This window comes from Diuraphis noxia, unplaced genomic scaffold, assembly GCF_037042655.1.
Source record: "Diuraphis noxia isolate RWA-SAM2 unplaced genomic scaffold, SU_Dnox_SAM2 contig0003, whole genome shotgun sequence".
In the NCBI taxonomy this organism is placed as follows: domain Eukaryota; kingdom Metazoa; phylum Arthropoda; class Insecta; order Hemiptera; family Aphididae; genus Diuraphis; species Diuraphis noxia.
Genome location: NW_028301713.1, coordinates 81,554,320 through 81,581,412, shown reverse-complemented (window position 1 = coordinate 81,581,412; position 27,093 = coordinate 81,554,320). Strand labels below are relative to the sequence as shown.

At 28.0% G+C, this 27,093-nt stretch overlaps 4 protein-coding genes across 10 annotated transcripts in view; 2 read left to right on the top strand and 2 right to left on the bottom strand.

Annotated features, from left to right (window-relative positions):
• The window catches only part of raskol (Ras GTPase-activating protein raskol), a 143,157-nt gene that overhangs the window by 67,161 nt on the left and 48,903 nt on the right, over positions 1-27,093 (bottom strand). For 2 of the 3 annotated variants that reach the window (XM_089224904.1, XM_089224905.1), the window contains exons 2-3: positions 10,298-10,437; positions 10,101-10,145 (exon numbers count right to left, since the gene is read on the bottom strand). In XM_089224904.1, the coding sequence (XP_089081030.1) occupies positions 10,101-10,145; positions 10,298-10,437 (185 nt within the window). The remainder of the gene's footprint in view (positions 1-10,100; positions 10,146-10,297; positions 10,438-27,093) is intronic. The other variant, XM_089224902.1, reaches the window with a different exon arrangement.
• Positions 383-14,801, top strand: LOC149057866 (uncharacterized). 5 transcript variants are annotated; one of them, XM_089224911.1, is made up of 10 exons: positions 383-486; positions 546-591; positions 11,096-11,191; positions 12,055-12,202; positions 12,285-12,406; positions 12,483-12,675; positions 13,143-13,402; positions 14,071-14,139; positions 14,435-14,524; positions 14,656-14,801. In XM_089224911.1, exons 3-10 carry the CDS (start codon positions 11,162-11,164, stop codon positions 14,710-14,712), a joined length of 969 nt encoding a protein of 322 aa, XP_089081037.1. In that variant the 5' UTR covers positions 383-486; positions 546-591; positions 11,096-11,161; the 3' UTR covers positions 14,713-14,801. The 5 variants fall into 5 exon arrangements, with proteins under 5 accessions (XP_089081037.1, XP_089081036.1, XP_089081035.1 ...); XM_089224910.1 differs by having other exon boundaries at positions 444-591; XM_089224909.1 differs by lacking the exons at positions 383-486; positions 546-591 and adding an exon at positions 6,776-6,863.
• On the bottom strand, positions 2,310-6,549 carry LOC107168207 (uncharacterized). The gene is made up of 4 exons (XM_089224906.1): positions 6,389-6,549; positions 4,099-4,206; positions 3,945-4,001; positions 2,310-3,733 (listed from the first exon to the last, which is right to left on the bottom strand). Exons 2-4 carry the CDS (start codon positions 4,186-4,188, stop codon positions 2,423-2,425), a joined length of 1,458 nt encoding a protein of 485 aa, XP_089081032.1. The 5' UTR covers positions 4,189-4,206; positions 6,389-6,549; the 3' UTR covers positions 2,310-2,422.
• Positions 19,583-26,851, top strand: LOC149057865 (uncharacterized). Its single transcript, XM_089223790.1, has 10 exons — positions 19,583-19,692; positions 19,847-19,981; positions 20,243-20,417; positions 20,552-20,703; positions 21,213-21,342; positions 21,419-21,558; positions 22,156-22,341; positions 22,490-22,558; positions 25,584-25,673; positions 26,597-26,851. Exons 1-10 carry the CDS (start codon positions 19,585-19,587, stop codon positions 26,708-26,710), a joined length of 1,299 nt encoding a protein of 432 aa, XP_089079916.1. The 5' UTR covers positions 19,583-19,584; the 3' UTR covers positions 26,711-26,851.

The window sequence follows — 27,093 nt, the reverse complement described above, 5'->3', positions numbered from 1 at the left end:
CTCAACAGAATATTTCAAAATATTTAGATGCTAGTTTATAAATCCAAAGAACCTAATCATAATAAAAATTAAATACTTAAATATCAATGAAATATACTTATAGTAATATAGGCTGACCAGTCAGAATCGTTATTTGTATCTAATGATTTGTCGTTTTATTCAAATTCAACACATCCATTACAGTTATCGAATAATTAGATATACTCGAAACTTACTGCATACAGCACAGCGGTTATCTATTAGCAACTATATATACTTTTTATGTTTTAAATTCTAAAAAAACGAGTATATATATATATTATATATTATTGTCATAATCATACAAATAGCAAGTACAATCCTTATGACTCATGAGCTAACAGTCATCACAACACTGTAGTCTGTAGATTGTTAAAGTACCTACTCAGTATTATCATAATATATTCATCTGTGGTGTGGTTTACTTATATTTTCTGATTGTTGACAATAATTATTCCTTCACACGTGGTAACAATTAACTTCAAATGTCATTTTAAATTAAAAAATAATGCAGTTTTGTATTATAGAAATCAAGAAATATCTGCAAATTGGAACTGCTTTGTTGTACACGAGGTACCGTATTCGTCACATGTAATGGATAACCTAACCTATCGACTCTGATCGAAGATCGTAAGATCGTCAGACATCTAAATTGCTAACTATATTTTATGATATTATTGCTATTAAAATTATTTATTTTACTATATCAATAATACAGTAGATTAGCAAGTTTAATTAATTAATGCCAAAAGTATTGGAATTTAAATTGTCATTGTGTGTATAAACTATACATTATTACTATTTTAAAATCACAAAAAAAAAATAATATCCAATTAAGTCTAATACTAAATTAGAATAAAATATATTTGAAATGTAAATTTCCGAAAAACTTTTTTTTAAATATAATAAATAAATAATGAAGTTAGGGAAATGTAGAGAAATCTTGTATTAATTTTTCAGATTTTATATATTCTACTTTTAGATATTCATAAATAATTGTTATACATTTTTTTAGTAATAGGTAACGCTAGTATAAATACTTATTAGGAACCTTAAATTCATTTTTATAAATTTTTTAAATATCGAAGTTTTCTTATTCCAAAAAATAACTCCACAAGAGTGAAAATAAAAATGTTATGGCATATAGAAAATATATTATAAACATTCGGTGAAAATTTCAAGTATATCTACAATTATTTGTTTTTGAATTGCACCAAAAACCCAAATCAATTTTGTCAAAAACAAATTTAGCGAAAGAATGTCATAATTTGTTGTAATAACAACATTTTTGACAAAATTCATCAAATTTTCGAAAATTTGAATATTATTCTACAGTTAAAAATTAAAAACTCAAATTTTTATAAGTAAGTATTGAAACCTTGTTTTTAATTTTCAATTCTAAGTAATCCTAAGTAGTTCATTCAGTAACCAAAAAATCTAAAAAATATAACGAAGAATAACGATGTTAGTAATTTGGATATGTAATATTATTCTTTGGTACATGAAACATTTAATTTACCTATATCATGTATAATGCAGTATTTTCATTATACATAATGATATTTGAAAGCTATTCAATTTACTATACTACAAATATTAAAACTAATTACTCTAATAACAATAATATCTTAAAATAAATTAAGTAACATAAGATGAGAGACCGATTTCTTTAAGAATCGTTATTAATTTAAAATAGTTAATTTCAAATTGAATACTTTCATTACACTGCATACTATTGTACATATATACATAACATTTAATGTACATCGGAGTGGTTTCCACTTGGCCCACTTGGGTCACTTTTTCTTGATTTATTACATAAATATAGATAATTTTATCAAATGTATAACTAATTATTCAAAATATCATATTATTTTATCTTATCATGCTATGATAACTATTTTTGATATTTTAAATAACAATATGAAAATTTGTAGATTTGCATAGATTGTGCATTTTAGAAAGTACCTATATGCTATATCGAATCTTAAGTAGTAGTAAATAGAAAAATACAATAATTATAATAATAAGTAATAACGTTAACATTAGTTTTGTTAATAATCGTTTTAAATTACACTATTCTCAGTAGTTAATACATTTATTCTTTTAAAATATTTAAGTATGCATGTATGAGTTGTTTTTTTAGCCCAATAAGGTAAATAATGAAAATATATTCAATATATATATATATATATATATATACTAATTGAAAAGTTGCTGGGTCGCTAGTTGCTATAAACCTAAATAAAATATTTATACAGTTTTTTTTTGTTGTATAAAAAATACAATAATAGTGTAAATAATAAAATATAATAGTGTTTTATCTTAAACAAATGTAGATACACAAGAATATGTTAACAATATATTATTTAGTGAAATCAAATATTCTTTTTAATTTTGGAGATTATTTATCGTATTCTTCGAACGTATCAATTCCATTGACTAACTGTGGCTGGAATTTTTGGTTCGTATCTTCGTCACTTAATAAATTAGATTGATATTTTGCTGGGAAATTTTCTACGGACGTAAACAACTGAGGTGTAATGAATTTCTCGTATTCCTTGAATAGTTCTTTGGTTTTGATATTTTCATCAGAATTTAAGTACCAATTTTTACCAAGCTCGTCATTTAGTTTAAAAGCTGTTGTCGTTTCCTGAGAAGTCGTAGACTTTGATTCGTCGTCCTTATCCTGGGTTTCTTCTGTTGTATTCGATTCGTCTTCTGTTGCAATAGAATTGGATTCGGCCTCTGTTGTAATAGAATCAAACACTTGAGAGTTCAATTCATTTTCAGTCAGGGTTTCTTCTGTAGTTAAGGAATTAGATTCATCTTCAGTTAGATTTTCTTCTATTGTTATAAAATTAAATATGTTTTTAATCGGGTTTTCTTCATACATCAGAATGTTCGAATTGTCTTCAGTCTGAGTTTCTTCTGTAGTTATAGAATTTGATTCTTCTCCAGTCTGAGTTTCTTCTGTAGTTATAGAATTTGATTGGTCTTCAGTCAGGTTTTCTTCGATAACTAGTATGTTCGATTGGTTCTCAGTCTGGGTCTCTTCTGTAGTTAAGGAATCCGATTCATCTTCAGTCGGGGTTTCTTGTGTAATTTCATAAATTGATTCATTTTTGGCCGAATCTTTCGCCTCATTTAGGTTTCCACTCAATAGTTTTAAAAGTAAAGAATAATCTGTTGACATGGGGATTGGATCTTGTTGTATTGTTTCAGGCAATAGTTGTACAATCCTTACAGTGGGAGATGATACTTTTAAAGTATCTGGATCTGTTTCTACTGATTGAGCATCTCCGTAGATGGTATTTGGAATATTTGAACCAAGGTTCCAATCAGAATCCGACGAGTACGGAGATTTGTAAGATGGGAATCGGTAGCCGAAGACAGATGTCTTTCTGATAGCTACTAGGTTTATGGGAATGCCACTTTCTGTTGTTGATGGTTGTGTTAGATATTTGTTCAACGGCAAACCTAAGTATTTGTAGTCGTAGCTATCTTCCGGAAATAAACTAGGAATGTCCTGTACTGTAACATATTCCGAATCGTAGAGAGGATTCTTCGACTGATATGAATGAGTTCTTGGAACCGAATTCACTTCGTGATTAGACATTTCGACATGTTGATATATTGGATTGTATGTGTTGATTCTGGAATCCAGTGCCTCGTTTAAACTATATAAGTCGTTGATTGATGGCTCTATTGGATTCTGTAATAAAACAAACACGAATATTATTTTCACCGTGACTAATGAATACATATATTATAGCAATAAACCCACAAGTGACAAGTATAAAACTCATAAAGATTAAAATACGAGTACATCTTGTCGCACCTTGAAATTGGCGAAATTAGAATTTTTGCACAACGAACTTTAAAGTTTAACTAAAGAAGAATTGAAGTAAAAAAAAAAAACTTACGTAATGATATCCTTGAGGATATTGAAGTCCTATAGATCTTTGCCGCCTTTCCATCAACTAAAAATAGATAAAAAACAGATACAAAATTATAATAAACGAATATATTTATTGCCTATGAGGCTATGACTATTTAATTTTGTTCAAATACAATTACCTGATTAAATGTCTGTGTTCTTGGGTTATAAATAGTTGCGTCAACAATTCCGCAAACAATTAACAGACCCGAAGCAATAAAAAGATGCATTATCACAAACTAATGTTACTGTGGAAAAAAATATTAATTATTATTAAATTCACTAGAGATAATACATAGGTAAACCTAATGAATGTCTAGTCGTTTAATACATTAAAGGTTAATATATATTTTTATTTTTATTAAATACCAATGATAGTCATACAATAACAGGAAATGGTACACATTTTTATTTACATATAATATTTTAAGAAATCAATTTAATTGTTTAATAATAAATTGACCTGTAACTGTATATAAGCTTGTACTTATATTAAGAAATATCAAATAGATAATATATTGAAAGGAACAAAATGAAATCTCAATTATCCTTTCTCGCAATATCCATTTCTTAGCCAAGTAAAATATAATATATGATGGTAATAATCAAAATTAAAAAAATTATGTTACCAACAAATTATTATCTATTTTTTCCCTTCATAATGTATCATTTTACACAAGTAAGTACGTATTACGTATATTGGTATTGTTTTCATTTTTTTATTTTTTTATGAACTATATAATATGCTAATTATTTGGATAATTTCATTAGAATTTTCATTAGTTAATGTATTTTAATAGTAGAGTTGTAAATAACAAAGTTTTAGATATATCAGATAATTCAATTTTTTTTCTATTTGAAAACCGGATAGTTTATTAGGCTATAAGGAAATTCTGATTTAGAAAAATTATTATATAATATCGGAAAATTAAATTTTAACCAAATATTCATATGCTTCACTAGTAAAAACTAACAATTAAATTCATCAACTGTTTTACAAGTTATGTTATTTTCTTAAGTTATATAATATTAAATGATACATATGTGTTCACTAAACAATTCATAAACAGAAATAAATTTAAGGCGTAAAGCATCAATGAATTATGCATTTATTTATACGAGTATAGGATGTAGATTGTAGATACTGAAATACAAAATAATATATCTACTTGTAAATTAAAAAAAATTAACTTATTATAAAAACTTTTTTAAATTATGAATATTATTTATATAATATAAGCTATAGCATCATAGCTATAGTATCAAATGAATGTTGGATGTATAAATAATGTGCGTAAAATATTAAAAGTGTGCAAATTTAAATAATAATAAATTAATTAATAGACAAATGTATTAATAATATGAGAAGAAAAAAGATATCCTTATCTATGTATGTATATGCAAAGTAAATGTTGGTTTTTTCATTAAATTTAATATTAAAATAACATTTTTATGCAGGTCTCAAATTTTGAAAAATCCAATGTATTATTATATGCCCCATACTTCCCTAAAAGTGCAATTATAAAAAAATATTTAATGTATTTCAATTTAATTATTTAATTCTCTTAACTCTAAAATTAAGGTCTTTAAAAAAAAAAAATCATCTCCCTCACTTGAATTTAAGATGCGATTCAATAATACAAAATCATTAAATTTATGTCCTAAGTACTTCAAGTGGTAATTACATTTAAAAATAAATAATATCCAGTTAAATAAAAGTATTAACATAATTTACACTGCACATAATTACGCAGGCATAAAACTTTTTTTTTACAAATAAATATTCATATTCTTGTATATAACAATTAATAATTTACTATGCACAGTATGTAATGAAACTTTAGATACTTTATTAAAAACTTAAATACTTTTTAGAAACTACCTATTACATTCTTCAGGCTTTTTTGTCTTATGCGTCTTGACAATGAACACCCCACCTTTAATTATCCAAAAGCTATTCACCAACCAGGTATTTTATTATTATTTATTCTATTTAATATATTATTATCAAATTTATTTTATATTTATACATAAAAGTTACGAAATATATATGCATTATCTATCTCTCTATGTTTTATGCCTAAGTCTGATTGCAACGAAAATAAAATAGAAATTGTTTGAAATTCAACAATATGTTTTTTTTAATTATTTTATTATTGGTTTAAATAGATTACATCATGGATAAGTTTTGCAGCAGTATAATTCTACTTAGTACTATTAACTTTATAAAATTATGTGATATGAAGTTATTGCAGAAATAATTTAATGAGAAAATTTTTAAATCAATAACATTAATATTAATTTATTTGCATACAATTGTTTTAATACTTGTACTTAGCTTGCGAACAACAGTGATGTAAAGGAAAATTGTTAGATTGATTTCGTGAAAAATAATATTAGACTAATAAAATAAATAAGAATCCGACTTACCTGAGAACAAATAGTTCAAGACAATAATATTATAAAGTTGTTTTGTTAGTTTTATCCAATGGTTCACAACAGGACGGTAGTTTTATATCAACTGATCAATAGCCGCAGAAGCTTATACAGTTAAATAGTACTGAAAATTATTATTTGTGTGATAAAATTGAACTATATATTAATCTCGATGACCCTTGATCGGGTGATTGATGAATTCGTAAAATTACAATCTCGGATGTTTGTACACTATTTATTTATATTGTATTATAATATGACCGTTCAAACGTTCAAATGATAACTATTTATCGTCATTTTGAATAACTTAGATGGTAGTATCATATGCCGACATTCGTTGGTCTTTTAATGTTAAACATCATTTAGTTATAGTAGGTACCTATCCGATTACATTGTATTGTTTTTGCGACTTTTTCAAAATACTCATTGCTCGATCATATAATTTGCGTTTAAGAAGGGAAAATCAATGGTATGTTACTACGAAATAAATTATCTATAAAATATATTATTAATTGCGAACTCGTGATAATATTAATAGTCTCACTAATTATTATTATTTATAATACTTATTACAATTTCTTTGATATTTTTTTAGAACTACAGTTTCACGAATTAACGATTATTTTATCTTTTATGATCCAAGAATAATAAACCAATATTTACAATAATTGTTTTCATCGATGTTAATTATTTTAACGAAAACATGATTTAGAAACAATAAACTATTATCTATAATAGTACATATTCAATATTGAAAAATTAAAATATTTTATTTGTTACTTAACAAACTGATTGTCGTAGAGACAACGAAATTAAAAACAGATAAATAAATAATAAATAATAATTATTCGAAAAACTACCTACTATAATTAATGAAAACAAAAAACAATATGTTTGTCAGTAATCGTTATTAAGTAGATGAACAAATATTGCTCTATAGTCCGGAAGTAAATCATTACCAAGAACCGGAAGGTTACGATTAAGATTTCTCAGTCATAGTCAATGCCACTCAATAGAATATCCATCTAGATACCTACGATTAAAACTAGGTTTCTGAATAATTAATTATTAAATGGACTTAATTATATATCGATTGTGTAATTAAGATAAATAATTTTAAACTGTGTAAAAAAAATCTGATGGAGGTATATTACTACTTGAAGGGGAGTAACGCTGTCGCTGTTTTATATTATCACTCACTTGTAAATTAATCTGAAAAATATGCGCTCTTGGTCCTGTTTCATAGTATAATATGACAATATCAATATACATACATTTGGAATTTTTCTCTATACCTACTATACAAAATAATACAATAGTGTATAGTGCTAAAATATAGTGATGTTGAATTTAAGCTTTTTCAAGTTGGAACTAAAAAATATTACGATTTGTTTCGAAAGTAATCAATGCATATTTGGATATCAGTCATACCAGTAAACCACAATAAATTGATGCAGCCCATCTTCAGCGGTAGTGTCTCGGTAGTGGATGGACGGAGGTAACACCAACATTGATGATTAAACAAATTAAATATTAAGACTATCTATTTAATGGTTAAGCATAATATATTTTAATACTAGACAAACATAGGCATATAAAATTACTAAACATGAAATATTAAAATCAATTATACACATATCAACAGGCGTGTGTCGGATTAAAAATAATGAATCATATACAACTTATTATTTTGAATGAAACGAAAATTAAAACAACTAACACACGACTCGTCAGGTGTGGTCCAGCAAATCCTGACTACGGCTGGCTTATCAAAACCGCGACATCTCGCGCGAACTGTCGTTCTAAGTACCTATAACCTATATAATATAGTGTTTTAAATATAAAATATTTCATTTGAAACATTTCAGTATGTGATGAAATATTTCACAAAAACGTGAAACATTGACATTTTTTTTTAATACAAATATTAATAATGATTATTTATCAAGAACCTAACCAGAGAAAACCATCACTAATGATAGTGATTGTTTTCTTTAATATTATAAAATTATGAAGGTAAGTTATAATAGTTATACGTAAAAACAAAACTTATTTAAAAATAAATTATTATATTAAATATTTCATAATTTTAAATTTCATGAAATTTTCAAACACTACCTATGTATAGGCTATCACTGACTGGTGGTTGTAGAGAAAATATAGAATCAAGGCGATGATGACTGATGGTAGTTTGATTACAAACCACTATACAACCAGGAACCTAATCAAAAGATTTCGGCCATTTCATGACGCAATATGTAATTAGATTAGCATACTTTGTTGATGTCTAATTATTTTTAATGTTTGTAGAATAATATAAATCAATATTTCAAACTTAAATTTTTGTAATGGCCAGTTTGTGTAATATTCAAGCTATCACAACTTTTTCACTATTTGGTATAGACGACCTACAGGCTACAGTATATTATAATATTATGTACACTGCAGTACAATTCATTTTGAAATATTGCTACATTATGTAACTAGAATGAAGATAAAATAAATATTTCTATTGTTAGACCATAAGTAAATGTCATATAATTCATAAAATCGTTTATAATATATATATATACAATATACTATATATTATGCAATTTACTAATAATATGTTGGATCTATAAAAAATCATAATATTCATAAATCCATGATATTATATATTAAATAATAAATATACAAATATAGGTAACGTCTCCAATATGCTAAAATATATAATTTACTAAATTTAGTAAAATCGTTATTATAAAAGCGTAACTTAATCTAAAAAAATTATTTGATTAATAAAAGCACAAGCATTATAAATAGCCACAATAAAAGCAAAAACATTCACACAGACAAACATATATCATGTAAATAGGTAGGTAGTAAGAGATTTCGTGTTTACTAAAAACTTCGATGATACAATTTATTTATTTTATACTATAATTCATAGTTCATACCAAGTAAAATAATATTTATTAAGTTTTAAATAGCCAAATAGGGTAATTAAAAAATGTAAAATATGCATTATTTTTTTAAATTTTTTTTTTTTTGAATATGCTACAAATAATTGCAATTAAATATACAGTTAATGTATCAATAATTTCCAAACTATCATCAAGCGAGAGGAAAGCAATACTTTTACATCTTATAATTTTAAAATAAATTGAATAAAATAACACTATATGTGTGGGTAAACATTTTCTGGAGTTAGTAAACTAATATTTTACTTATTTTTGTTCGCAGGAAAAATATGCAATGATATGAGTTAGACTTAAGACTTAACCAATTAAAGAACTTAATGTTTTCGTAACATGTTAGGTTACAGAAACATAAAAATCTCAAACAAAATATTATAATTATTGATATAGTGAATAGTGATCAGATTTTGTACTCGAATGTGTTGGATAAAATTCACTACAATCCCCCTTAAAAATAAACTCTATGATATTAAAAAATGTAAAATATGCAAACCAAAAAATAGGTAATCACTAATCTGTATCAATACTAGATTAGATTAAACAATATTAGGTACCATCCAAATATTTAAAAGCACGAATAGCAAAAAATCATACTAATTACTAATGCATACAAATCTTATTCCTAGATATTAAATATTGATTTATCAGTATATTTTGTAAACATTATTATTTAATTATCTCGGACTAGATACCTTAAAAAAAAAAAAAAAAAACTATAGATACATTCTATTATTTCCATAAGCACCAACCTTAAAAGCGTGCGTTATTGTCCTTAGCGCAGTCCCAGGGAATATCTAAGAAATAAAATAGGAAATTTATTAAAAATGTATATTGGATAAAATATTATATTTAATATATACATATTTTAATTTAAATTGTTGGGTAGTAAGAGATTGAATGTAATTTTTTAATTGTTATAATAAAGAAAAAACAAAAAAGTATTTACGGATAATTCTTCGCTTCTATATGCAGTTAATGTCTGTTCGTCTTGCAGTAGAACACAAAAGTATGGTTCCCAAGTGACAAAGTTCAATTTTTTGTCTTTCACAACATTAGCCGGCCGATGACCAATCTGTAGATCTCGATCTGCAATCAAATTATTAATATAATTTTATTACAAATTTAAAACATATAATATATTATACAAAACATAGATAGAAGATAGAAATATTGAATCATAAGCATATGTTTTAAAGTTTTGAGGTTTAAAGTTCAATTTATAAGCATTTCATTAAAACTTTGTCATAAATATAATTCTATTCTTAAGTCAGTTACGATACAATAAACGTTTCTTGTGAATTCCAAAACAAATATTATTTTTTCTTATTATTTTATGTTATGCGCAAACAATAGATAAGTACATTGTAGCAAACTTTTTTTCATGTCAATATTTATTTTTAAAATCAATTTATATAAAAAAAACTAGCATTTAATAGAATTGAGTTTAAAATGAATGACGTAGTGTTCATCGAAAACCATGTTTATAAATTTATTTATTACATATCGTTGTTTTTCGGTACTTGGATGACAATCATTCCGAAAACACATAAGGTAAACACAACCCAACTTCAATTTGAAATGTTATAAAAAACATACAATTTATTGTTTTTCTATAATCTATAAGTAATTGGGATATGATACATAACTCATCGCATGTGTCGACAAATCATAGTATAATAATTAATTAATTTTTATAATATGCAAATATAATATTAATATAAATAATTATTTGTTTTGTGCACAGGTCATAGCGTGTACAATTTCATTGTTATGGTGTTTAATCATCGTTGGCAACCAAATAGATTACGTAATGAAACCTTGGATGATGGAAGATACTGAGGTGAAAACAAAAATATCACGTAAACACGTAATTAGTTTTAGATTATATGGCTGAAGAGATAATTAAATCTATATTGTCCCTATAGTCTGTATCGGATTTAGGGTGATGTGTTTTTTTTCTTATTTTTAGTTTTATATTATATATGTAGTATTTAAAGACATTTTTTTGTTTTTGGTTGTTGTACTATAATAATAAGTCATACTTTAATACCTGTACAACATTTAAAATATTGATGATATAGCAAATGTAGGTTTGTTCAAGTGGATATACCCCTTCCAAAATGAATTGACTATAGTAAGTACGTTTAGCAAATTTTCGATTGTTTAATTGACTATCGGTAATTAGTTACAAAAGTAAAATATAATATGCCTATTAAATATTAACTGTAATAATTAAATAATGTCGTCGTTAATAATTATATATATACAACCATATAAAGTACCTCTATAATATAGTGATTATATAGTGACCTATTCGCCTATTGTTGTTTGGTAGTATTGAGCTTGTTTATGTCCTTAAGACGGCCTTAAATCTAATGTAAAATTTCGTAAATAACTATGCAAATGTTATGTTTATAAAGGGGTGGTAGGCAACCCCATCGCAACCCATCATTTTATGTTTGTATGTGTTCAATAAGTTAAAAGATTTAAAAAACACGTTTAAAAGTTCCACTCGCAGAATAATTTTTCGAACGCCCCGGTACGAGTACCTAATAATATTGTAGACGTATAATAATAATGCTATACAAGCTTGGGCCGTTGGAATGAAAAAATTGATCACAATATATTCCATATAAACTGCAGCTGTACATTATCCGTATCCTACTCACGCTTCATTTAGGGAGGGTTAAATAATGATTTCAGAAAACCAAACAAGACGTGGCTTTCGAAAAAATAATACATTTTGATTTTTGGACATACAACGCCGTATGCTTACTAAGTTGCGTGTTTTCGCTGATTGGTAGAAAAATAGAAGTGACCACGACGCTGCCACCACCGGAAACGTCAATGAGTATAAACGGATGTTAAATCCACGAGGAGCTGGAAAATTAATGGATCGTATTATATTATTTTTGCCTGAAATATGTTTGCAGACACGTGGAGAGTCGTAATCGTAATTGTATTAGTCGTTGGAAACATATTGCCGGCATGTTTTTCGTACAACTTTCCGGGTATCCAAAAGAAAGCCGGTTCCGCGTACAACTTGCTCTTTCAGGTCGGTTGGAAATCAGACCGGAAAAATGAATTTGTTTAATGACACTGTAACAATCGTTTTATGCTCGGCGATTTAGGATTTTTGCAAATTGGGAATACTGACAGTAGACCTTCAGTTCGCGTGGTTTTGTTGGAGTCTCGAAGACGGATTTTTAAGGCTGAACAACGTCTTACAGAAGATGACGGTTTCGTCGCAGAAGCCGACCGCGACGGTGGCAAAAGGTCACGGCAGGACAACGAACGCGACGAGAAATAATTATTATCACAGGTGTAAGTATATACGGGAGGATATATACATATTATATTTTTATAAAGTATTAGAACAACACCACATCACATAGTCACGGCTGCGAGTGCGGGGAGGGGGGAAGGGGGGGGAGGGGAGTGCATGTAAGTTTTTGGCAGCTCTTGAAATTTTGCAATTGAGGCACTAAAAGTCATTAATCACGGGACCCGTATTTTATCCGTCGTTACTAATAAATAATATGTATTTTTTTCCAAAGTCAGTGATACAGCCTCAGCGCGTTATCTTCAAATGATTTTTAGTAAAAAACTAACCGTTCGCGCGTTCAATACTCGATGGATGACGGTAGGTTTTATACATCGAGATTTTTTTCAAAAAATATTCCCCTTGGGGGTGTGAAAAATAAAAAACGTATGCTGCAGGCTCGTATTAATAAAAAAAAAAAAACGATTCCCAACGCTTTGATATGATACAACACTGTCGCATTTTGCAGACGACGTGTACAAGGCGGAAGTGGCGTACGGGAAACTGATGGACGGCGTGATACTGGTTTGCGACGTGTGCGAGGAACGCGTCCTGATAAACGCGTTGTGTTACATGTTCAACACGGTATGCGGTCTGTTCGACACGATTTCGTCGTACAGGATTCGAGGGGCACCGCTTCTCTTGGCCATCGTGCACCTGTCGTGGGTGCTGAACTGCGCCGGTAGAATAGCCCTGATGTGTTTCGCAGCTTCGTCGGTCGTCGACCAGGTACCTACATATACCGATTTTGTCGTCTGTTCGTGTAACCTGCCTATATATAGATATAGGTCGATGATAGGTGTCTGGCCCTAAATACACACGTGTATTTATTTCGGCGCCAAAATGAGATGAGAAAAAAAATGTCGTATCGTACAAAAGCGCCAAACACATATCGTATGGTTAGTCCTATTAGGTGTGCCACGGTGAATAGATCAAATTGAATAACAGACATTTGATTTAGAACATTAGAACTAACCGATTTATTAAATTTGTATTGATTTCTATATGTCTATCGTGATTTACTATTGACATTTTTTTTTGTAAAATCGCAACCCTTTTAATACATTTACATTTATATTTGCATGTATATTATATTTTAACAATTTATTATTGAACATTTTTCAAATACAATATAATTGTTTATAAGTTATAGAAATTTTTAAATAACTACTTAGATAAAATATTAATTTTGGCGCGAATTATACATGTCATTTTTTTACCTTTGGCCCTTATGTGCCATTTATAATTTGGTCATTTGGGGTTTAGTGCATCATGCGTGTCACGTGATATCGTTTAATTTGTGTGCATTTTTAGCCTACGCAGCGTGAACCAATATCTAATTATAAAATAACCCCTGTAAAGAGATTTTATATTAATTTGTACCTATATAACTGCAGGATGACCGTCTACACGATTTGGTTCAGATCGCGAGAGGAACGTTGGGCGCGAACAGCGACTGTTGGGAGGTACGTACCTAATACGAATACGATTACAAAATTTATTATATAAATAAAACGTGTTTCAAATTTATCGCATGCGTACCAATCTCTGTAGATGCTCGCAATACAAACTTTCTTCGACCAAATTATTTATTACGTATTTTGTTATCGTATATAGTAGTGTTATTGTTTTATCCTCCGAAAACCGTACAAAGTACAACACGCCTGTACATTTTATCGGCCCTTTTGCTGAGCTATAGGGCAGTGTACAATAATAATAATATATTATTATCAACTAAAATAGGCGTGCCAATCTTTTCAGATGAAACGATTGTCCCGGCGTCTGAGGCATAGCAAAGTGAAATTCGACGTCTGTGGTATGGTGACGGTAGACAAGACGCTTTTATCGTCGGTAAGGCAAATAATTATGGACAAAACGATGCATAGATAAAAAAAAAAAATAATAATAATTCTACGGTTGGCTAAATACAATAAAAGGCCATTTTAAAATTCGTTTGTTTTCAAAATGTGGTCTGTTTTCAGGCAGTGATCAGTGTAATTTCGTATTTGGTGATCGTGTTGCAGTACAACTATAGTTAAACGAAATCTCAGAAAATCGGTTTAAATTTAAATAATAGCGTGACCATCACAACACTTATATTATAATGTAATACATTCAATAAACAATATTAGGTCTCGTATAATCATGTTGCTATTATACAAGTCAAGTTCATCATTATCCTAATATTGTTTAAACATAATATACTTGACAACCCTTCCATTTCATGACTTTCACAGGTGCGCGCTGAACCACAAACAGACCCTAATAGACGGGATGGATATAAACGACGGTTAGATACTAATAATATATATATATATATATTACATTATATTCTAATATATTGCCGTGTGCACGTGTACAACAATAATATTGTCATTTTATTAACTTTTCGTTCATAATTTCATATACTATAGGTACCCACTACCCGTAAAGCCATTCAATTCAACAGTATACTATAATATAGTTTTTGAAATATTCAAAACTATATACAACAACAGAAATAAAAGATTTCTTTCAAGTTTTTTTTTTTTTTTGTTGCGATTGTCAACTAAAAAAAATATTTGAGGATAAGCTTTACAGACCGTCATTATACCACTTAGGTATACAGCATATATTATTATGTAATAGTGTATGAATAGAACCTTAATTTTCACCATGGCACAATGTCCACCACCAGGTGTGAATAAAACTGGTATACGTTTACTTAATATAAATATACAATTGCTGTATAATAATATATATTATTATATTCTATTCTACTAGCTGATCTCGCAAGGCAATGTCCATGACAAATCAAATAATGCCAGTGGATGCACGCCGTTACTCTGTTAAATGTAAGCTATACACATATTTTTAAGAGTCATAAAATACAGGTCTAAAATGATATAGAATGATAATAATTAATAACTATTTTATTTTTTGTAACCAATGGCAACTATTTATGCAGTCAAAAAAGTATTTGTTTTTCGTTAGCCAATAATACATGTGCAGAGCAGGGGTATATTTAAAAATAAATAATGGGGTAGAGGGACAAAAATACACCAGATATGTAGACGTACAAATAGCTACACTTAAAAACAAATAAATAACCACAGTTTAAAAATATACACTTTCTTTAACAATAGGTACAATAAAGGTACTCATCTGTAGTTACTATAAAAAAAAACAGTTACTAACGTAGTTATAAAATAAATACACAAGTACGGTCATTGGAGGTGGGAGGCGTAGGCCCTTTGTGCTCTCCATCAATACGCCACTGCCTGTGTGGGATTCTCTTTCAAAATTGGCGTCGCCATCCAGACATACGTACATCTTCAGGTCGAGGATTACGTCTTTTGTACCTAAATTTAAGAATTTTGAGTACGATAGACTATCCTTAATGGATTTTATTATACTCATACAAACATTTCCTTCATTAAAATAGATTGTAATTTCGTTAAATATTAAGTATTTACAATACAATTATAAATAATTCAATTAATAAAACAATTATTCCGAAAGTATAGAAGTTTTTGTATTTACATTACATGTGTATATAATAATATTTTTGTTTGAAAATGAGAAATTCTTAGGATAAAAAAATGTTCTCATAAAATATGAAATTTTTTTTAATACATGATTTTACATTTGCCGCAGAGCATTACATTTGGACAGTGGACACAACAAATATTAATAATACTAAGTAATAGGTAACAGTAACGTCAGTAACACAATTTAGACACGATGGTTTTGTGATTATTATTATTTACATATAAATAGACAATATAGACTTGCAGTTGTTGCAACTTTGGCAAGTTTCGTATGTTTAATTATTAAGTAAAATTTTAGAAAAAAAGTGACAAAAGCACAAAATTTGCTTTTTAACAATTTGCTATGGCCGTAGTGTAAAAATAAGTTTTATTTATTAGATATTGTGCAGACGGGGTAGAGAATGTTATAACTTATAAATATCTCTTTTCTTCAATTATATATGTTCTAGTGTTTCTTGAGTAGGTAATTGGAAACATGGAATTATAAACACGTCTGGTGACTGTTGTTTAATTTTTCATAAATGAAAAATATATAATTCTCTTAGAATATTAAGTTGAAAAATTGTTGATTTCATGTTTTGGTACATTCTTATCCTAACACTGCACAAATATAAATTATTAAATATAAACTTTTTTTAAACATAAATATTACATGTTTTTGGGCTTGGATACACGATAAAATGTTTCTGACCGATTATCGAAAGGTTTTCTTCGTCATGGTTACTAACTAGTTAATGACAAAAAATTATTTATGATTCATAGATTTTCCTTGTATAGAGGAAAAATGTCAAGTTGCGTGCTATGGTTTATTTTAGCACAGTGAAAAAAAATTAAATTACCTAAATGTCTTCTAGTAGGTAATCATATACGAGTAGGTATTTTAGCATTTACTTGTTCACATCAAGTAGTCCCTAAGTCCCTACCACTTGTTTTTTCCACCGCATGGTATTATGGTAATGTGGTATAAAGATTCAATACAAATATATGTACTAGTCCTTCATATTATTATCTTATTAGTGCGTGGTACATCGAACGTGTTTTGATACTTACTTTTTGACAATGCGCACAACACACATTGGCACATGTCACATAATATATTATACAATCGTACAATGAATAAACAGATAACGAATACGACCGTGACGAACGTGGCTCACGCGAAGGTAAGATGGTTGAAAGGTAAGATATATAAATCACAAAATACTGGTTAACACCATACCGAAGCAAATGAAAAAATAAATAATATTAAATGTTTGTTTTAATGACCTACGACCTACGTTAAATTAGTAAATTATCAATATTGCACGACCGCATCTACATTTTGCCTATTTGGATTGAGTTATTTTGATCTTCGAGACGAATCCAGAATATGACTAATGATTGTAATGAAAAATAATATATGTTATAAACTAGGCATGTGTGAACTGTGCTTTAAAATAATGTGTATAAACTATAGTCAGCAATTAAAATGAGTTTATCCCCAGGTCGCACACACACTGCACATATCCATTATATTATCATAATTCATAACAAATAAATCGAACGAAATGTATTTTTACGCGATTAATTTCATAAAAATATCAAATGTGTTCAACTATTGATCGTGTGGTTTTCAAATATTCAACATAACAAAGCACTGTAAATACAGACATATTGATATCTATTTAATTATTCTTCTGCGTAATCGCTAGCGTATGTATATAGGTATGCCGTATATACGCTTAATTCAACTCCTCCTAACCGTGACCTACACAATTCGTGCATTCTGAAACTCAGCTGATTGTTCAGTCGGAATAGAATCATATTGTGTTCCTAGTTTCAGCATTTCGTAAATCCGGTGGCGGAGAGGTGACCCAGCAGATTACTTTTTCGGGAATCCGTAATTATCCGTCTGGATAAACAAAAATCCAGGTGTATTTGATAAAATCTACGCTCCAAATTTTAATTATCCATAATGATCATGGGCATCGACACAAAAAATTTCCTGTTTTCATGCTATGAAGTACTAAAAAACTTTTCGATTACAAATACAATATTGTTTTAAAAATTAAAAGCTATTATTGGTGTGATATGTTTCCAATTTTGTAAAAATTCCAAACGAATGACGATCCTGTATTGGCTGTATTCCGCCATACTGGGAGAAATTGTATGTTTAAAATGTGTTCTTAACATTGGTAACATATTGACAAATTAATTTTGTATTCACATAACAATAGGTATAACATAAATTTATTATTTATAAATAATACCTCTATATATATATATAATGCGGGCTATGTGCATTTTTTTCTTCATACATTAGTTATCCGGAAGGGAACTGTTTTACACCCGAATCAAATAAACAGTATGAACAACAAATAATACGATCAGTTGATTTAAAATTAAAAAAAAAACAAAATTAGTTATTTCACCTCTGTGAGTTTAAGATTTTTAACTGTTTAAGCGTGGAGTTTTATACGTGTTTAACACGGAGTGGTATTCCAAGAAAATATACTTATTAAATGCTATTTGAATTAAAAATGTATTGTTGTTTATATGATTCATTGTATGGGTACACACATATTGTTAATTTGTTACATTTAATCATCGTTCATCTATAATAATTAATAAGTAATAACCGCAATAGTGCAGTACCTAATAGAAGAAGAATAAATAATAACTATAATAATCATAAGTACTGTATATAATTTTATTATGATATATTATTATATTAGGTACGATCTATTCGAATATCAAGATTATATCATTGATAATATATAAGTCAAATTAGTCTAGCTTACTATAATTTTAATTTCATGTATACACACTAGAGGTATTTTATTACTCATAAGAAAACCTGAAAATGTTTAAATCAAGTTTCCTTATGACCTATTAAAGTCCAAAGATTAGGTAACAATATTTGGTACACAATAATAAATTATAATACGGTTAACACGTCATATTTGATAACTAGTAAGTTATGAATTATGATCATCAGAAAGCTGTACACGCAGTTATAATAATATAGGTATACTACTTTACCAATGTCAAAAATATGTTTTTACTAATAATACTACTGTATAGTAATCAGTTGTATACACAAACATTGAAACAAGTCGAAAGTTTATTGACCCAACAAGATTAATTTTTCGTATTAATAAATAATAACTATTCTTAGGTCTTTAAAGCCTAATATTAGCGAAAACAATATCAAACAATTATAATAATATTATGGATAGTGTCTGAAAACCAATATTATATAATATATACGTCATAAACCTAATTCCCAATCGTAGTTGCTGTAAGTAGGTAGGTACGTACCTATACCAAATAATAATATTATCCACGTCCAAAATAAATAAAAATAGTGAAACTAATTCATTTCAGTTTTGAACGGCAAACATGAAAGTCGATTCATACGTTGTGTTCAAGAGTTTTTCTGTTCCCTATTACTATTCAATGTTGTTTGGATGGATGCCCATCCGTATACCAAGGAATAACAGAGAAATGGTATTTAATATTTATATCTATTGTATATAATTTTTAATAATTATTAAAATATACAGAAATAGTATTTTAGATCAAAGTTGGTCATTGCTTTAATTATTATTTATATACTACAAAAACAACAAGATTTATTGCGTAACTGTGTAATTTCGTTTAGAAAAACAAGAGCTTGTGGTGTAAACCAGGATTAGTTTTTTCGTTGAGTTATATCATACTACTTATAGTTTCCGGAAGCTCTACACGGGAATTAAGGAATGCAATCAAATACCAAGGAAATAGAACTTTAAGCAATGTAAATACATCAAATATTTTAAATTTTAATAATTTATGTTATAATAATCTTATGAATCAGACATTAACAGCATTATTTATTATTGACTTCAGAGGGCCCACATCTGGGCCCATAACTGGCCCAGTTTTCCTCATTGGTAGTGATATCTTATATAAAAAATTAAATTTTTAACTTAAAGAACTTTACGCCTATTTCTCTGAAAACTCAAGTTTTTATATAATACTTATAATAATTAATTATTAAATACATTTTTAATTTAAGCTAACGATTCACGATCGCATACAGATTGTAGTGGGACCAATGTTCATAATATCTCTGTGGTTAAATCAAACGATTATGATCATCATACACATATTGATGCCGTTTCACTTAAAAGGACTAAGAAAAGTTTTTGAGCTCTTCGGTGTATTTTTCAAGTGCCATGGCTCAATTATTGGTTTGTTTAAATGTCAAAACAATTACGTAGATTAAGTTTAAAAACCTAACGTAACCTACTGCAGTGTATTCGTAATGTTTACATATGTAATGCATAGTCGATTCAAACAATGATGGTATATGACTGATTTTTAGGAGACAAGAACAAGATTGACACGATTGCACACAACACTAGCATTGAATCCATCATGATGATCATAATGAACATAATCTTGTCAATCGTATCGGTTACGTCGAGTTTCAAAAGGATAAGACTGACGTTTGCTTGGAAGCTCTTCATTTTAATTGTAGGTACCTTAAGGTACTGACTATAGTATTTCCAAACCAAATTTACATCGGTACTCAATTTTGGGTTGATCATTTTTTTATTGATTGTTCACAGCGAACATATTATAATATTATATAATTAGAACTAAGACCTATTATACAATCAATTGTATCATTTTGAATAAAATTAGACTTTTTTTTATGATTGGTCGCCTGGCAGAATAATAATAGGTCACCATATTATTATAAAAAAGGTTGCGAGACACTGGTTTAGGTTATATCATTATATTCTATAGCTAGAATCACACTAATGTTAAAACTATAATTTTTTTTACCAACATTTTATATAAATTTTTTCTATGTCTATTCATACTTGCTTTTTATACACATAATATTATTTATCAATCTTGTCTAAAAATACTCATTGACAGTTATAACCATTTCTTAAAATTATTATATACACACAGAAGTTTTCAAATTTAATTTTCTACGCTTATGATGGTTGTTGATTTTTGATGTTTTTATGTAGGACAATGTTATTCATAAACTGGCGGCGATTTCGCTGTGTGTCCAATTCTGGTGTATTTGTTCAATGTTAGCAAAATGCTTTAAGTGTCTCAACGCATCTCTGGACAGACTTCGAGTCCGTAAAAATCTGGGTGAGTATAAAATTAATCAAGTAGAATGTGTGGAAAAATATTTTATAAATTTTAATTATTTTGGAGATGATTTCAGTAACGATACGTCCACCAGGCTTATTCACAATATCAGACCAGTTGACGCTGCCAACCAATATGGTAACGCACATCCGGAAGTTAAACCGAGCACACACTGACCTCTGTTTCATCCTCGATGGCATAAATGGCGTTTATCAGGTATTGGTGGTATCGCTACATAAAAACTGAATAACCGATGATGCACTAATAATAATAAATGATTTATGTTACATGTTATTTTCAACAGGTGTTTATTGAAATTTTAAATTTACGATTACTTGTGTATTGTATATAGAGCACGGATTTCTAATTTATATGCAATCACATTCTTTTTTATTTTTCAATTTTTTGGATTTTTGTCAGTTTCTTCATGGATCATAATAATTTGAATCTAATGGGGAAATTTAGTTTTGCAGTATACTTTTGCAAATTTTTACAAAATTCGAAACGTATAGCATATTAATCCAAACATTTAAAAAAATGTATAAAACAATATTTTGCCCAGTATAAATATTAAAAGTAATTTTGTTGGCATTGATTCCCTAAAATTGTTTTTTTCATTAAGTATTTCAATAATTAATTATTATAAATTGTTGAATTTGTAAATTAAAAAAAAAAAAAACTTTCCTGTATATTTTTGTGGTTTTTACTGCATATTATATGGCTTTTTAGTGCATTAAAATCCGTGCTCTAATTATGTATTATAATATCTCATTCTTATCGATTGTTTTATACACGCGTATTTATCTGAAAAAGGTGCTGATACTTTTGAGCATCATCACTTGCGTACTGAGCATGCTGCCCCATTTATTCGTTTTGGGCATCATCATGGCATATTCAAATTTTAAAATCACACCACAATTATCTATGGTCATATGGCCGCTGCACTATATGATAAGGGTATATATCGTATGCAAAGCCGCTTCATTTGCGTCCAACGAAGTAAGTACACCTTACAATTTTATAGTATAATAATATTTATCCACATCTAGGCATCTATATTAAAAAATATACCTATTTCATATTTTTATGTGAAATACATACGCGATGTGAATTTTGTTTCATATATTTACTGTTGCGTATACATTAGGCCAGACGGACGAAAACTATTCTAAATGCTGCATTTCACAAACGTTTGACAGAAGACGAAAAAAATGGAGTTGAGTATTATTATTATTAGTTGTAGTATAATTGAAATAAACTGTTATTCGTCTATGTAAGAAATAAGAATGTATTTACGCGTTTTTAAAGTATCCTTCATAATTTAATTTTAATACCTACAACAAGATTAACCTAAAATAAATATTTAAATATCGTGTTACTTAGCCGTTTAAGTAAACATTTAATAAGAACAATATATTTTACATAAAATTTCTTTTTGAATGGTAATTATGCGAAATGGATAAGAAATATAAAAGAAAACAGGTTCATCCTACGTTAAAATGTGCCATAAATATTATACCTTATTGACTATTGAGCATGCATACTCGTCATGATGATAATTATTATTATTATTATTATACTAGTGTGCCTAATTATAGGTGTAAACATGAATTATTTTACTACAAATGTCAAAATGGAATATACAATAAACATAAAAAGGAGAAAACACAGTTGGCTAAACATAATATTATCATGTTATATTTGTTATAATACTAAGAACAAAGTGATTTTATGACTAGTCTATACTCTATAGGACATTGTTTAATATTGTTGCACATTTACAACGCAGTCATACAGGTCATATACGGAAACATATATTGATAGCTTGTTTTAGCTACTGTTACAGCTTCTGAGTTCTTTTTATTGTTATATTATTACTACCTATATACTTACTACACAATATAACAAGTAATAATAAAAACCTAAAAATTATTGTGAATTCAAAACAAAAAATAAATGAGTAATTCATAACAAATAACATGTTTGCTACTGTGCCAGTACGTATTACGTGCATAATACCAATAATATGTTATACCTACTTTAATATATTATCATAGTAAGTTATAATATTGACTATTGAGGCTGCAATTTTCTGAATTATTTTTTCTTGTTGTTCATTAATTTTTACTTTTACATAATAATATGCAGGAATATATAATGGTTATTTTATCTTGAATTTAATGTTTAACCTGCTGTTCTATCTGTAGCAATTTTTTAACGTAAATTTAATTTCAGTTTTTTTTTCAGTCATTAAACCTCATGAAATCATTCAAACTTTTCTTTATAATTTGATATCGGTTTCTTTTTGTACGTATCAAATGACAACCTATTAGATACATTATGTACATATTTCAACGTATATATGCGGATATCGAACATCGATCGAATCAATAGTCAATTATACATAAACCTCGTTTGATAACATTAAACATTTAGATAGATAAAGTGGGGCGTGGCTGCGAGGGATAAACAATGATGTACACCACTTTATTATCACCTACGTAATGTTATTATAGTGCAGTACGCTGCATCACTATGCTAAGATCTACTTAACTCGTTTTTCTAATCAATGCAATTATTATAATATGCAAGATCGACACGTTGAAAACTGTTTTCTTATTAGTATTTATCGTTTATTTAAATGTGATTTTGGAAAATGTTGTCATACCCCTAGGCCGTTAGTATTCAAAAGTCCTTGTAGGCCTTCAGTTTAGGTACTGAATAGACAGGACCCGTGAAATAATAATAACATTATAGATAATCTTTAAGTTGGTACTTAATCGTACCGTTTATGTAGTTACGCGTATAGTGTAATGCCACCTATCATAAGTTGCAGTGCCGTTCACTAAACATAATCGCTAACGTGCAATGCTGGCAGTAGTTTCATACTAAAAAAAGATAAACGTATAATCATGAAGGAATGTTGTAAAAAAAAATTGCATACTAAAACAGAGGTATATATTGATGATTATTGATTATATTTTATTCAAATTTTTATGAGAACACAATGAGAATGTTTGAAGATTTTTTTAAAAGAATATTAGCGTAATATTTTAGGCGTTTTAAGAGAATATAATTCCAGTCTTTAGTAATAATACTATTAACTGAAAATGAACTTGATTTATTTGGCGGACTACTGCCCTTAAAACTTAAAAGCAATCTTACGCGTGATTTTGCGTTTATACTTTGTACGCGTACTACGTACTTTCAGAGCAACCAAGCAAACAAACTGTTTGACTTAATATGTATAGTTAATAAGCATCGTGTTCTTAGAGGACCATTAAACATGAATTTGCTGTCTCCGCGCGTCTTACATAATTGATTCTTTGTATTTAAATTTCACCACGTTTAGCTTCGTTTGTATACATACAAATTAGAGCGGGTCACTTATTATAAAACTAAATTATAAGAAAATTATCTGTGTTTGGTTTTTATGCAGATGGTTTCAATTATTCAGTTTTTTAAGTGAGGTTTGACTTTACGATTATTTTTAAATTGCGCTGTATTATTTACGAAAAACTTGCTAAAAATTGATGATTTAACATATAAACACAGATTAAGGTGTTACCATTAAGTTTCATAATAGGTCGATCTCTCAAATTCTTAAACTAACGTAGCTAAACCTAAACTGCTGAGCATAAAATTGTTATGTAACGCACTTGTAAGACAGGGACAACAAATGTGTGTGTGGCGTCTAATTATGTTTGAAATTATTATCTTATTCTATTTTTAGTCCGTTGAGTTTGAATTTAAAAAAAAAAAAATTAAAACTATTATTTCCAATATAAATTTCTAAAAATATGAGCATTTTTTCGCTTAATTTCAGTTGAAAATTTTCTTTTTAAGAATAATAAGTTAAAATTGTGAGTCACAGAATCCAAAGTTTACTTAACAGTAAAATAAAATCTGTTTTCAAAATTATTATTGGAGTAAAACTCAAGTCAGTACGCTGAAACGTGGTTTATTTTTCTCCTAGTAGTGTGTAATTCCCAATCTTATGTTTATTGAACTAAGGTGATTGATTTATCGAACAATGAATACACTGTTAGTTATACAATGATGACACAAGTAAAATACTATTTATCTTAATTTATTGTTTTTATAATTTTATTGATGGTAATGAAAATCTAACGCGCACAAAAAGCCAATTTTAATTATGATATCGAAGCAACGAAGCCATTATTATTTCAACCATATTATAATTAATATTATTATTGGCAATTTCGTGTTTTTTATTTCAGATAAAAAGTTTCTTGGAAAGGATTGATAACAAGAAAATAAGATTTTCTTTATATGGCTTGAGTTATTTGGACGACGAATATTTCTTATCAGTGAGTTTTTTTTACATTCTAGGAAAAAATAAGTTTAACTTTTATCCACAAACATAACACAACATCATAATATCAATGATTATTAATACTCGGATGAGTAAAGATTTTATTGTTCCTTAGAAGCAATAGGAACTAGTTATCTCGGCGTCGTATTTTCAAACAAGAATAGAAAAAGGTTCTATTATTCATTTCGATATCAATCGTTTTTTTTTTTTTGTATTGAATATTTGAAATTTCCTTTGTACCGATTCGTAAGTAGTGATCATTAGGGTGTGTGACTGTAGTGTAAAAGAATTAGAGGATCAAAGATATCAACAACACACCACACAAATGTATGGAATAGTAGACTATTATGTTTTTCTAAAAATACATTTTTTTACCAAATATATTAATTATGCATTTATAGTTACCCGATAAAATATTTTAATTCGCAATAAAATTTACTCGAAAAGCTTTACCTAAATATTAATCTTAGAAGTTCAATTTCAAAAAAGTGGAAAACTTGTCATTAAATAATCTTTATTACTTGAATACGAATAATATTCAAACACAGTTTTAGAAGGTTCATATAAACTAGGATAGTCTGTTCTCTGTACCTACAATGGCTACAATGATCATAAAATAGTAAAAACTTAATTTAATTACATATCCTATTTCAAACTTAATATTTCAACGAATAAATTACTACAAGATTGAACGTCAAATGTGTTCTGTTTTGATTCTAAATTTGAAAAATAAAAAAAAACATGAAGGTCAGTTTGTACTGCATAAGAAAGTTAATAAAATAATTAATTTAATGAAAATACAAAGCTAAGTACATCAAACCTCCCAATGTTGTGATAATATAATATCACTGTGTTGATTAAAATAAATTATATCAGTGAAAAGTCGCATTTTTGAAATACATTTTCATATTTTATCAGAGTGTCATGGCAGTGGGAGGTTACCTAGTGATCATCATTCAGTCGTACATGACAGTTATCGAAGAACAATATCCAATTTATGATCGTCCGACTGCGGACAAATTTGACGAATGAACCAACGAGCGTCGTTTCATATTTTTCATTTATTTTACAGCTTATGAATTATTTATGCGTTACCAATTACCATGTTCATAGTCCATAACAAATATTCCACAACGATAGTTTATTAGTATATTATTCGATATTGTTACTTATTCTAATTAGTGATTTGTGTGAAAAAATAAAATCAGAATTTTAAAACCGACGTTAATTTGATTGAAAATATCGATTTTTGAAACTATTATTTTTTAGATTTAGTAATGCATACGCAGAAATGGGGTTGGTTTTAATCAATAACAATAAGTTTTCGTATCGACATGCATACCATGAATATTAAATAAATTGTGTAACACAAAAGAGCCATATTGTATCAAATAATAAAAACAAGTACAAATAAT

Excerpts from the sequence above, each read along its gene's own strand:
- LOC107168207 (XM_089224906.1), bottom strand. The coding sequence starts at position 4,188 with ATGCATCTTTTTATTGCTTCGGGTCTGTTAATTGTTTGCGGAATTGTT. Across the intron at positions 4,002-4,098 it reads GAACACAGACATTTAATCAG|TTGATGGAAAGGCGGCAAAG; the intron begins GTAATTGTATTT and ends ATCTATTTTTAG. Across the intron at positions 3,734-3,944 it reads ATCCTCAAGGATATCATTAC|AATCCAATAGAGCCATCAAT; the intron begins GTAAGTTTTTTT and ends GTTTTATTACAG.
- LOC149057866 (XM_089224908.1), top strand. The coding sequence starts at position 10,801 with ATGAATGACGTAGTGTTCATCGAAAACCATGTTTATAAATTTATTTAT. Across the intron at positions 12,407-12,482 it reads CGTACAACTTGCTCTTTCAG|GATTTTTGCAAATTGGGAAT; the intron begins GTCGGTTGGAAA and ends TCGGCGATTTAG. Across the intron at positions 12,676-13,142 it reads AAATAATTATTATCACAGGT|ACGACGTGTACAAGGCGGAA; the intron begins GTAAGTATATAC and ends CGCATTTTGCAG.
- LOC149057865 (XM_089223790.1), top strand. The coding sequence starts at position 19,585 with ATGAAAGTCGATTCATACGTTGTGTTCAAGAGTTTTTCTGTTCCCTAT. Across the intron at positions 20,704-21,212 it reads GGAAGCTCTTCATTTTAATT|GACAATGTTATTCATAAACT; the intron begins GTAGGTACCTTA and ends GTTTTTATGTAG. Across the intron at positions 21,559-22,155 it reads GCATAAATGGCGTTTATCAG|GTGCTGATACTTTTGAGCAT; the intron begins GTATTGGTGGTA and ends TATCTGAAAAAG.